General features: G+C 44.8%; 1 protein-coding gene across 2 annotated transcripts in view; it reads left to right on the forward strand.

The window, feature by feature from the left end:
- Positions 1-12899, forward strand: part of LOC128502385 (ankyrin repeat and fibronectin type-III domain-containing protein 1-like) — an 85094-nt gene that overhangs the window by 63558 nt on the left and 8637 nt on the right. For both annotated transcript variants that reach the window (XM_053472177.1, XM_053472179.1), the window contains 12 exons: positions 3390-3591; positions 4360-4567; positions 5265-5459; positions 5662-5775; positions 5985-6082; positions 8420-8510; positions 8713-8820; positions 9299-9398; positions 9726-9858; positions 10988-11107; positions 11604-11819; positions 12579-12745. In XM_053472177.1, coding sequence (XP_053328152.1) covers positions 3390-3591; positions 4360-4567; positions 5265-5459; positions 5662-5775; positions 5985-6082; positions 8420-8510; positions 8713-8820; positions 9299-9398; positions 9726-9858; positions 10988-11107; positions 11604-11819; positions 12579-12745 — 1752 coding nt within the window. The remainder of the gene's footprint in view (positions 1-3389; positions 3592-4359; positions 4568-5264; positions 5460-5661; positions 5776-5984; positions 6083-8419; positions 8511-8712; positions 8821-9298; positions 9399-9725; positions 9859-10987; positions 11108-11603; positions 11820-12578; positions 12746-12899) is intronic.

The raw sequence follows: 12899 nt of genomic DNA on the forward strand, positions 1-12899 counted from the left end.
TCGCTGTCAGTAAAAAAAATATTTTGGTGATCGGCCTCTCCTTTAAATACCTCCGCCGCCTGCAGACAGCCCGGACAGAGAGACAAATTAGAGTCATTTACAATTCCATGTGGGGTCAGATATGTTTCACCGGAGGGAGCCGTGGGGGGGGGGCAGCCTTTGCTTTCTCCCTCGCATCCCCCATCCTGACGCTTCCAACCAAATTCCAGCAGCCATGACTCCTCTAATGCTAATCTGGTAGCCTTTCGCGTCTCCATGGAAACGTCTACAACACTCTGCTTTATTACATCAAATAGCAGACCGAGCCGCTGCTCTCCACAGCCTCGCCATCGCGTTCATTTTACATAATTGCAGCAATATAAATGCGTGTAACGTTCTTGTTGTATATTGAGATTTGTTTAATGATGGCCCGAGCGTTAAAACCCCAAGACAGTCACTCCGATTCCTCGTGGCGTTGGTAGCCTGCCGCGTTAAAGGGTTCAGTACACGGTTTGTGGGATCTCTCAGGATTCCCGGGGAAACATTAATAAATGCTGTGACAGGTCAGAGCGATTTGGTTTCAGAGATCGCCCTCTATGTTTTTCCCCAGAGTTATTTTTGTGCCGTTAACGTCTTGTGCTTCATTCCGAAATCAAGAGCGGCGAGGAAGTGACCAGGGTTATGAAACTGGTATTGGGGCCGCTGAATCCGTTATACATGTACCCTGCGGCATTAGAAATACCATCCCCGTTACTACTAGATTCCCAAATCCATCACAGAAATCCTTTTATAAAGTGAGATTGTCATGTGACACAGAAGCAAGCGCTGATAGGTTGTTGCCATAGAAACCGAAAACTCTTGTTAAACTTCTTGTCCTCTGAAAACTTTAATCAGAAAGAAGAAACCGTTGGATCTTTTGAGGTTTGCTTAACATACTAGAGTACAGTTAATGTTGTGTGTTAGTAGAACTGCACCTTTAATGGTTTCACATGCATCTCCTACACTTCCTACAAAGTGGACGTTCTGGGGCCGGGTTCTAAATGTTTTAAAATCAATCTGTAATCAGCGGAAAGTTTCTGCTGTCGCCCCAATTCGAGACCTTTGCAGCGGAATTGCTCTTTTCATTAAGATCTCCCCGCACGGAGCTCATTATCCCTTCTCAGGTCATATTTCTTCTTTATAATTTCATCTCTGCTCACTTGGGGCCACGGATGTTTACTGGTGATCGGTGTAAAAATACCCCCTTTCCTTACTTCCCCATCCTTTAGAGTCTGATGGCTCTCGGCGATGTTCCTGAGCGAGAGGATCCGTCACCTGCTGATAGGTGTTGAAACAGGTTTTTTGTACTTTTTACTGCAGCGGGTTATAAGTAATTCTTATTATGCAAAATCCTAAAATCGAGTCCCACCGTCTCTCAGACTGCCATTGTGTTGACAGACCCTTTGCATAAGACCCGGGATTGATAAACTCTATAGAGAACCGAGCGCCGGCTATAGCCAGGGGCAATGGAAATGTCTTTTGTGAAGGGACCTTTAGTGGAAGGGTGTAGCGGGGCCAGCGTTTTTGGCGCAGAGAGCGGCTCGGGAGTGTATGGGCCAGGAATGCGCGGCCCTCGTAACCCCGGGCCCTATACCGATTCCAGTCAGCCTGGTGCCGAGATTCGGGTTTCACTACGCAGAATGAAAGTTGCCATATTTAGCGTGGACTTGTACTTACCAAGAGGGGAAAAGGAGGGGGAAATAGGGAAGGAGAAAAGCCGGCATAAGAGAGGGAGTGAATATTCGGAAAGGGCGACAGCAGAGCCTAGCCATAGAAAGCCAACGTGCATTATGGAGAACGAAAATACCCAGCAATTAGGCAGATTATTTAGCACCTGTTCTGGAGACGGGGCACGTCTTCCACAATTAGCCTGGGAAATGCAAAAGTGCGTTATCGGGTGCTTTATATAGTTCCGATAAGCAGCGCAGGGCCGCTTTAGGATGGCGGGGAGAGAGTTATTCTATGTCTATATGTCACTGTATTCTACAGATGCCCTTGTCGCAAGTGCATAACCCAGGATAGACTAAAAGTGCAAAGACTATCCAGGTAAAATATTTCCAACAGATTTTAAGTTATTACAAGAGTAAACGATAAGATCCTCTACCTGCCACAGAATAAATCATTCAGATCATGTCACATGGCCTCATGGAAGCAAAAGGCTAGAAGGGTTCGGATTAAACAAGCTTCTAGTCCGGAAAAAGAAATATAAAAAGGATAAAGTAAAAGTTAAGCTGCCAGCCACGCGGAGGACGTCAGATCCACGCTGAGAAATACGATGGTATAGAAAAAGCTACTGAAAATGTGTAAGCCTTCAGAACCACAAAGGTCTTATGGTCGGAAGGAGCCAAGTAGAGACCTTCGAGGTCCCAAAAGTATATGTGACCACATCTTTCTCCATTTCGGGCCAATAAAAGTATCACCATCGACTAGGGACGCCATAATCCCCTTGAAGCAATGCGGCTATGTCAGCCTCCTTAATAGTTACAGCTCGGTGTCCTTTTTGGGTGACGTCGTCCCTTTAATGACGGCCGCGCTGCCCTCTCATGTAGGTCACATTTCGGGGTGGATCGCGGCTGGCTGGGATTCCTGTGTGTCTCCCGCCGTGGTGTATTTAGAAGGTTTGAAGTGGTTCAGTCTCCAGAAGACATTCCTTCTCCGGCAATCAACATTTTCACTGGGAGTCTCATCCAACTTAAAGTGGATAATGGCTGATAAATCCATACTTGCCGTCCACGTCTGCTCCGTGACAGAGGATATCACAAGTGATGTATAATAATATAAAGACTTAACGACTTTTAGTGGCATCATATTCTGCAGCGCTGACAATAAGTAAACGGGACGTAAGAAGTCGTGCATCTCATAACACTTTGGACTTGGGTGACGAGGGCTCCGCTCACACAGCCATACAGCGTAGAAGGATATTTCTACTTACGGCGGGTTAGGCGGTAAATACGGGCGCAGAGCATTAGGTAGCGGATTCCACAGAAAGTATTTCTGTTACTCCTAGAATATCCCGCATAGTGAGAATCTGAGATGATACGCGGCACGCTGCCTCGCATTTATCAATGTCTGCCCTCCAAAAGTTCTCTTATGATCTGGCTCGTAGTTATGTACACTTCATTTGGGAACTTTGCCCTAAATAAGTATCTACTAACCTTTCTATCTGTAAAGTACAATTTTCTCACCCCTATTAAATATAGTTCTGGCACTCCTCGTTTTAATACAAGTGCTTCCCTCTTGGACCTCATTTAATCCCTTGAAGCGCACGTTCTTTCTCCCGTCGCTCTTCTAGGGTGTACATATTTTAGCTAAACCTATTTGTAACGATCTGCTTTTTCTTTTGCCTCCCTCTATGTACCCTTCATGATCAGGTCTTCATCGCCCAAGATGACGCAGCAGATCAGGGACCTACAGCTGGGCCAAACCAAGAAGACATCGGGCCCTTCATCGCCAAACGCAGCGAAGAGACTGTACAGAAACCTATCCGGAAAGTTCCGGGTGAATTACACTTCATTCGATGAAGGCAGCTTGACGGCGCGGAATGAAAAGGAGAGGCTCCGCAAGTCATGCCTCGTATGTAATTAACGTATTAACACGTAACCCAGCGGCACGATAAATGTCACTGCAGCCATGGAAAATAATCTTATTCACCAAACCATTTTTGCACCCTTTCTCTGCTCAAACGTGGTGATTGTACTCCTCGGGGGCATGTGTGACAGCTCACGTGGTACAACATCGATAGACAAAAGACTAAAAAAGACTAAAAAATGCGCTTTCAACAATCCCCCCATCCGCCCAGGAAACCTCTGCCCCTCGGCAATGCGAAAAACTGGACAGACTCTCTGATTAAGCGCAAAACGTGCGAGGCAGTCGAGACATTAAAGCCACTCGAGATGTCGATATGCACTCGTTTCTTATTTTGTACGCCCGGCGAATAAAGCGTTTTTACTGAGAACACGTGAGCTCCTGTCCAGTTTTCTGCATGGCTCAGAGGGCACCGACACTTTAAATAATGAAATCTTTAAAGAAAATCTGTTATCCCATTTAAAATCTACATTTAACCTTAAATCCTGATCAGCTATAAATAAGGTATGATACCAAGTTTTACTTTCGAGATTATCATCATAAAATAGTTATCAGCGCCTCGCCTTCATAAAGCTCGGATCCCCCCCGGATCCCACTTGTCATTAATTAGACCTTATTGCCAATGAAGAATAATTTGCATGCAGGCACCAAAAAGGGAAAATGGCCCTTTGTCCCCCACTTGAAGATTTGCTGGCACTGTCGATGAATCTGTTATTAAATGACCTTGAAGCGTTTCAGACCCTCGTGTTCTTGCAGTTTCAGGGGAACGCTGCTCTCTTTGAGGCGGTGGAGATGCAGGATCTCGATCGAGTGCAGGAATTACTCAAGCAATATAGCGTGGAGGAGCTGGATCTCAATACCCCGAATAGCGAGGGGCTTCTACCGCTGGATATCGCAATCATGACAAACAATGCTCCGATTGCAAAAACCTTGCTGCAGTCAGGTGCAAAAGAGAGCCCGCACTGTAAGTAATGTGTGCGTCCCTCCTGCCATGTTTGCTGTCCGTGCCATGTCCTTCGCTCCACGTCGGATTGGGTATATAGCGCTCAGTTCATCGATTTCAAAGTCTTTCTTTTCGCAGATCTGTGTTTAGCCCCTTAAGGACAATGGGCGGCCCCTAAACCCATTGAAAACAATGCATTTTGAGCCCTACGGGTTTTGTCATTAAGGGGTTAAAAACCCCGGTATTTAAGGCCATAAATATATACCTTTGGTATTTTTGGGCCTGGATGAGGTTATGTCAGCGAACGCCAGGACCTGCAATGCAGTCTCTGGAAGAGACACATCATTTGTTACATTTTCTGAATCCATCGACTAATTTCTGGTATAACCCGCAAAGCAATTTGCCGCCCAGTACATTCTAGTAGCCAAAGTCTTTGTCACCTAGCAGTGACTTTTGACGTGCGTGTTATTTGACATTACTTTCCATTTGGAAACGACAATTTCCTCTGCCAGGGTTGCCTCTTTACAAACGATAATTTTCCCAAAGAGTGTGTTCAGTTTGTTTTAAGTACTTAAGAATTAATAAAGCATTAGACGTAAACTGGAGCCTCTGTTGTATTTTAAATTATGAGTCCGTATCTCCGATATCTCCGTATTTCTCCGATATCTTATGACTTCATTCCGACACATTTCTTCCTGATGTTTTCTGTCCCGTGCAGTTATGAGTTTGGAAAGCCGCTCGCTCCATCTTTCGACGCTCGTGCGGGAAGCAGAGCAGCGGGTGAACGATCTCACAGCCCAGGTCGTAAACGAAGCGCCAAACGCAGACTGTTCCGAGAAAGAAAAACAGCTCAAGTCCTGGGAGTGGCGCTATCGGCTCTATAAGCGCATGAAGGCTGGGTTTGAGCATGCGCGTGAGTAGCCCCATTAAAGTTGGGCTTGGGCGTGCAGGTAGTAGTAGATGGGAGATGGTATATTTGTGATTTTATTTAAATAAGTCCATTCAGTTAGCCATCATCCTTTCTATTTCATTGTGTTTTAGACAAAGACCACACATTCCGTATTTAGCAGATTAGTTCCTCCCTGTGATATGTATTTTCTGGCCCCCCTGAGCAGGTGTCCCGGATCCCCCCACAAATGTGCGCCTTGCAGTTACCAGCAGCACCACTTTACAAGTCTCCTTCCAGGAACCACTGAGTGTCAATTCCGCCGTGGTCACAAAGTATAAAGGTAAACTTTTTGGTAAACTGATAATTTGGATATATATTAACGTTATCGTCCGTGTGGGTAAAGCATGTGAAATACTCAGTAATAGTGACTCTGAGCCGTGCGATCTGACTCCGGCGGGAGCTCATTTAGGAAATACTGTTTTGTAATTGGCATTATTGGCACTTTTCATTTCTGACGCATATTCCTTCGCATTCTCTCCATCCGTGCAGTGGAATGGAGTCAGTCCTCGTCTTTTTGTCCGAACGTGGGAGAGGTGGTCATTGAAAAACTCAGAAACCTGCAATTCAACATCAGAGGTCTTGTTTCAGTAAGTAAAGAGCGTTTGAATACAGAAACGCGGCATTTTCCCATATATGTGTCAGTCTGCCTGTGTGTTTTATCGCCCGCTCTGTAAAGGGAAGGCTTACCTCGCGTGTTCCCGGAACAGACGGCTGGGACTTACTCTTAAGTATAACTGTCTAGTTATACTGATTGCAGGAAATAAATCTGAACGCGTTCGGACCTTATTGTACCGGATTTAGCTAATCCTCTCTTGCTGTATAGTTTAGGGGTAGAATTTTGCCCCTGGAAGCCCTTACTTTGTTGCTCTCGTCCTTGATCACGTGTGCTTTTCCACCTGATGTGTGAACCTCACACCTTTAAATTCAAGTCCACTTCTTGTGACAGCATCCTACCCAAACCCAACCAAGACCTCCGAAAGGTGCGGGTTTGCAGGCAATGGAATGAAAGAAAGTCCATGGCGTGGGGTCATCGGCGTCCTACTCCATAATTCCATTCATTACTCCAGCACCAAGTAGATTATTGCCAACAGAGCCGTCCTGTCTGATCTCGTCGCCTTACGGAGTCCAGACAGCGGGGGGCAGATGGGCCGTAGACAACGCAGCAGGTGTATCATGAATAAAGCAACTTTCTCTTACTGGGAAGAAAATGAATGGAAAGATGGCTATTTAGACCCAACATATGTAATATTACTAAACTCTTGCTGAAAGAACGAAGGACGGTTCACACAGCAAAGGATTCTTTGTGCATGCAAGATGTTTCTGGCTCAGTTAGATGAACCATTTAAGAGGGAAAGTGTCTCCCATCAGCATCTGTCTTGATTTATTTTCTGGCCCTTTACTCCCACTGCTTTATTGGCATTCCCCCACCATCCTTGCATTCACAATAAATCAGGACTTGGCGCTCCGCCACCTACACAGATCAAACCGTCTCACCAGCTCCATAGCTAATTGGGGAACAGGAGCAGCGACTCCACTCAGTCACCAATTCCAGCTCCAGGGTCTCGGCCCCCACAGCTAACAAGGTCACAGACTGGTCGGGGGTCCCTGAGCGGAGCTGTTTTATCTCTCTGAGAACTGCAGGTCCAACGCTGCGTGACAGCTGCCTCTGCATCTCCACCTCTCACCCCGATCCAGCTCCACGCGGCTCTGTTCATTTACCCCCCCAAAACGCAGAGGAACGGATCATTTTAATATAAAATAAACATGTATATATAAATACACACACATCATATCACGTGTATATCTCGCATTAAAGCGTATTTTCTGCGGCTTCATTAATCTCGATCCGCCGATTACTCGCGTTAACATTCCCAGTCACATTTTGATCCAGAGATTTATGTCTCTTGTCTAAATATTTTTTTTTTTCGTTTTTATGTCAACATTTATCAGCGGATGAATGAGCTCAAAAACGAATTCCCCGATAAACTCCAGGAGTACGGCGCTTGATAATTGCAGGAAGGGATGGCAACGCAAATGTATTTTCTCCCCGGTTATTCTATCAGTGATATCACTTCGTGAAAATAAGCAGACTGGTTTTATACTTCGCTGTCAAGGGAGTTGTGTTCCACTTATTGGTCTGGATATAAGCCCAATTTGTGTAAAAATCACAAAGAATCTAGTTTATAATAGTTAAGCAGATTTTCTTTCCAAATCCAGCCAAATTTTAGGATGCATCTTGTAATCTGATGCAGCGTGTGTTTGGACTAAGTCACTGTGTCAAAGGTTTCAGGTCATCGAAAGGAATATTCATGTTTAGTAGACTTTTTTTCTTAATTTGTATGAACATCCAAAAAAAAGAGGCAGGGGTGCCAACGAAAGAAACGAAAACGAAGCGGAAAGCTCAAAATTTTCATTTGAATTTCGTTTTCCCGCACACACCCTCCGTCTCTCTCTTCATGTCTCCCTACCTCTCCGTCTTTTTTTCTTGTTCTCCGCTTCTTCTCCTTGTTCTTTGAGTCTTCGTTCTTCTCCGGTGATCGGCTGCATTACCCCGGCCTCCTGGAGCACTTCCAGATCAGCGCGAGGACTGATGCGGACGCCCTTCAGGAGGCCGGGTAACGGAGTTTATCATCAGGAGAAGCAGATCACCGCAGAAGAATGAAGAAGCGGAGCTTTGGGGACACGGAGAAAGTAAGGAGACGTTAAAAGAGAGTGAGTGACGAGTGACAATTTTTTTTTATTTAAAAAAGATCCCTCAGAATTTTGTCTGAACCAAAAAGGCAGGAAACGGAAAACCTCCAGTAAAAATACTACGGTTCTAGTTGTGGTACATACTGTTTAATAGTTATAGATGTTTGGTGTGGCTGTGCAGCTTAGATAGTGAGCATGTCGATGCGAAACTGACTACGTTTTTACTTTTGTAGGGCACTCTGTATTACGTCCGGGTATCTGCATACAATATGAAAGGCTGGGGCGCCCCACAGACCTCACTTCCAGCTTTTGCCATCCCATCAAGTAAGTCAATCACATAGCACAGAAGCCGATTGGAAAAAAGCCTTTTAGTAGCTGGATTCGTTATTTTAATGGACCAACATGAACGTGTCTCGGTGAACATAGCTTGCATTTCCGTCTGTAGTCCTGCAGTGTGGAGGCTGCGGTTTTACCAGTCCATGCTGTGTCTGTAGCTCCTGTGCTTTATAATCCAATCTCTCCCCAGACTGGCGAGAATATGACGGAAGAGCCCCAAGGAGGAAAGGTCAGGCGGAAGCCCTGGATCTTCTGCTGGGCCAGGTGAAGACCGGACACCAGCACTGCGTGTGTCACGGTGAGTCAGATCCCCCGCAAACAGATGTTCACGGCGACCATTAATACCAACGAATCTTCACAGCGTGAGAGACAGTAATGAGATGCTATTAACTAGAGGGGTATGTAGATCACCCTCATTACAGATCTGCACGGGATTATTAAGTGCTGGGGCAGAAGACGGTCCCTTCCTACTTGTTCTATTTAAAGTGATGGTTCAGAAACAAATGCAGAGTTTACTGTAAAAAGGACAATTTGTGGGTTATACATTTTGTCAGCACAAGAATGTCGATTAAAACCGCATGCATTGTGCTTTGAGGTATCATTATGTGATAGTGGGCATTGCACCTATACACCCATCGCTCCTTAAGCATTGTCAGTCTAGGCTTATTGAATGAGCCATAACAGGGCCCGTTATACCGGTAGGAAGGCTGATAGCAGGGTTAGCACAGTGCGGTCATGGCCTGCTTTTAATGCTTATCTTTGTTCTTGTTTTGCAGAGCCTTTCAAGAACCAGCCACAAAGTCGAAAGCACTCGGTCTCCAAGAGCCTCAAACACCTCTTCCATCCCAGCAGCAAGTTTCTCAAAGGCCTCAAGAGGTATAAGGAGGATTTTCAAACAGTTCTTGATTAGCAGAGACAGTCTGGTGGGTGTAGGATGTCCCTTTCTCCTAGAAGTTGCCCATCTCTGATGACCTGGAATGGTGCACCTCGCCCTATTATTACAGATATAGATGAACCCGCCGTCCTTATTATTGTGTTTATACGAAGATTAAATAAGAGACCTTTTAAAATAACCTTAGAGGACAGCAGATACTTTTGTAAATGATATATGGAGACATCAGATCGTTGCCTTTGGTTATCACCAATTTGGTTGCAGGGTTCCAAAAAGTATGCTTTTATCTATATTGTACTGCTTGTTTTTAGGGGTTTGTACCTTGCGTCAATATTTTATAAGGATGACAACCTCCTCGTCACGCATGAAGATCAGATACCATTGGTGGAAATCGACGACTCCTACTCTTGTCTGCTCATGCAGGACTTCCTGTGGTTCACCAAGGTCTGCCGACAAACCCTGTCATTATTAGTAATGTATTTATTAACTTCTGAAATGCACCTGGGTTGTTCTTATAAACATAAATCTGAGCCATATATTTGTTTTATCTGAAGAAGGCTGACAGGAAACTAACAAGGCCTCCTTTATTGTTCCTCCTACTTGTATTAAATTACATTAATTAATAATTCATTCATTTTACATTCCCCATGTAAAAGTTACTCAACACCATCTAGCAAGGTGTATAGTCTGATGAGACGAGGCCTGGTTATCCAACCAGGTTGACGATGATCACAGCTCCTGGTTCCTGTGGGGGGCAATCTGTAGTTTAACCAGTGTTTTAAATGCGGCCGGTCGTAGCTTTGATTTAGGGGGCAGGAAAGGCAGCGGGGTAATACAGTCTGACCTATGGATTCAGGCACTAGACACCACCCTTCAGGGCTATTGATTGGACCCCATACTGATCTACAGTGAATATTCTTCACAGACATCGTGTTTGTAGCGCCATATTGATCTACAGCACGTGAGCTATTGTGAAACTACAACCCACAAAATGTTCAGCTAATAATTGGCATGCATGTGCTGACTTAGCATTATGGGAGTTGTAGCCTTTAGTCACCAGTTGGCTACTTGAAAAGCCTGAAATATGGATTCGCTGTGTTCAGAAGTTCTGTATTTCAGGGATTTTGGTTGAGCCATCAGCAAATGGGGGAAAAGTAATTCAAAACTTTTACGCAATACTGGTTTAATATTATGTCAAGGCAATGATGAATTGGACAGGTTATTTTATTTATATATGTGCATATATATATATATATATATAGTGAATATAGTGAATGAATTGAGTCCGGCGGGTCTTGGCATCCGCGTTTTCTTTTGCTTCGCTTGTCTATGTTGGTAATTGTTGGTTTAAGTTTCTTGTGCAGCGACTTACATTTCAAACTGAGATGAACTGAAAAAACAAGACAAAGGTCACCTGCTGGTTTATGTTGGGTCCGTTTGTTGAGTATGCGCAATTAGCTTACACGTGTTCAGCACTTATTTAAACCTTTGAGTGTCACATACAGGCCATAAGCTTAGCTTGCCCCGGTGGCCCTGCATTCCTGTAACATCCTATCTGTTGGCTCCACTTTAGGTGTCTTGCATGTGGGAAGAGATTCTGTGGCTCAGGCAATGTGTTACCGTATCGCAGTCATCCTGCTCTTGCATCCTGCAGACGCGCTTCAAGATGCTACTAGCCGTGTCCCAGATGCAGGTAAGAAATGCATGAAGGGGCAGAGAGCCCTTTTCTGTAGTAGGAGTTTTCACAAGAATGTGGCGGGGGAGGGGCAAAATCCCAGCCCTGCCCAATTTTATCTGCACTCCACCCACGCAGAGTCCTGATCCTTCCCACGAGGTGCTGTTGCAATTAATTGCACGTTCAAGTACGTTAAGTGATGAAACCTTATCACACATCAAGAAGCTTTTTAACATTTCATGGATACAGCCGATTAGTGACACATGACAAGTGTTAAATCATTATTTCTGCCCTGATAAGATGAGCTTCCGAATGCTGGGGTATAAAAGTGTTTATTTATCAGGCTAAGTGGAACGGTACCATTAAATACTTTGTTTATAGTGGGGAGGGGGGCACATGTTTGAATGTGTTTTACTGATTCTGTCCCAGGGGGTCCTGCACTATTATTTATTTTCTGGTACATTTTGCAGCAGGCATTTTTTAATATATATGTTATTCTATATCCTTTTACCAGGGTTTGCTGGGATTCCAGGATCTGGGGCAGGTATTCTTTGAGCCCATTAAAGACAAGCAAGGAAACATCCTGATTGTGACTCTGAAGGAGGTGAAACTGAGCCAGAGTTTAGAAAACGTGCGCTGGATGCCGGTGTTCAAACTGCAGACTCACAGGAAGTCTGTCTCCTCACCGGAGGAACCCAACGCTCTGGACGTCCTGCTGATGACCCTGCATGTGAGTTGACCTTCTCCGCTTACAGCAGTTGAAGGAAGGAAGTGGACAGAGCTGTGTGTTATCTCCCGGGAATTTGTAACCAGTCCCCGAGCTCTGATGTGACGGCCAATCATTCAGACAGCTGACACTTTATTATGGCTGAGTTTCAGAGATTTAATATTGTTTGTTAGAATCATTTGTTTCTTTTAGGTACACGTTAAAGCATCACTCTGAGCCGATTCATTTATAGAAGGAGAGGGTAAAATGCTTGTGAAGCCAGCCGCTCCGTAATTGCATTTAGCGAGCATACGATATTTTCACTAATATGAGACATTAGTTTGGGCGACAGGGTGCCGCTTCCCGGCCTCGTTCTGCATTATACAAAGTTACGTTTTATTACATGTGTTACTGGCATTTAGACAATGGTTGTAGTTCAGGCGTAAATGATCCACATTGTGTAACGCGGTCATAATGTATACAACTTAACATAGCGAGCGTTTAATATCCTGCCCTGTAACTGAAACACATAGAGAAGAAACATAAAAACGACTGTCGCTGTATTATAATTATAGCTACGGCTACCAAGCAAGAGCGCTTCATGTAATCTGCGGAAACTTTACTATTTCTAATATGTGCCGGAGAGACAGCGGCCGCTCGCCCTGCGGTTCCAAGACAAATGTCTAGAAATGGAAAGCCGATGTTAAATGCAATGAACGGCCCCGGTAAACATTATTAAACGTTATGTCGTAACTTAAAGGTGCTCCTTTCTGTGTTTTTCAGGAGAAATTAGCTTATCACAGAAGAAGTAGCCAAGCGCTGCCTCCTGGCCTGTATTTAGGATACCTTAAACTTAGCAGCGCTGTGGACCAAATTCGGGTGCTGGTCCCTCAGCGATTACCCAACATTCTCTGCCACGTTAAGATTCGAGCAAATTCAAATGTATCAAGGTACGTTCCCCTGACTCTCTGGGCAGATCACATACTCTACTATAACACCTCTTTAAATTACTTTCCTACCAAATGCCACATAATGTACCACAGGTTGGAGCCCAATAAAAGTGTGGCCAATGAGCACCATTAAGTGAAGGGACCCGAGGACCTT

This window comes from Spea bombifrons, chromosome 7 (assembly GCF_027358695.1).
Source record: "Spea bombifrons isolate aSpeBom1 chromosome 7, aSpeBom1.2.pri, whole genome shotgun sequence".
NCBI classification, from domain to species: domain Eukaryota; kingdom Metazoa; phylum Chordata; class Amphibia; order Anura; family Pelobatidae; genus Spea; species Spea bombifrons.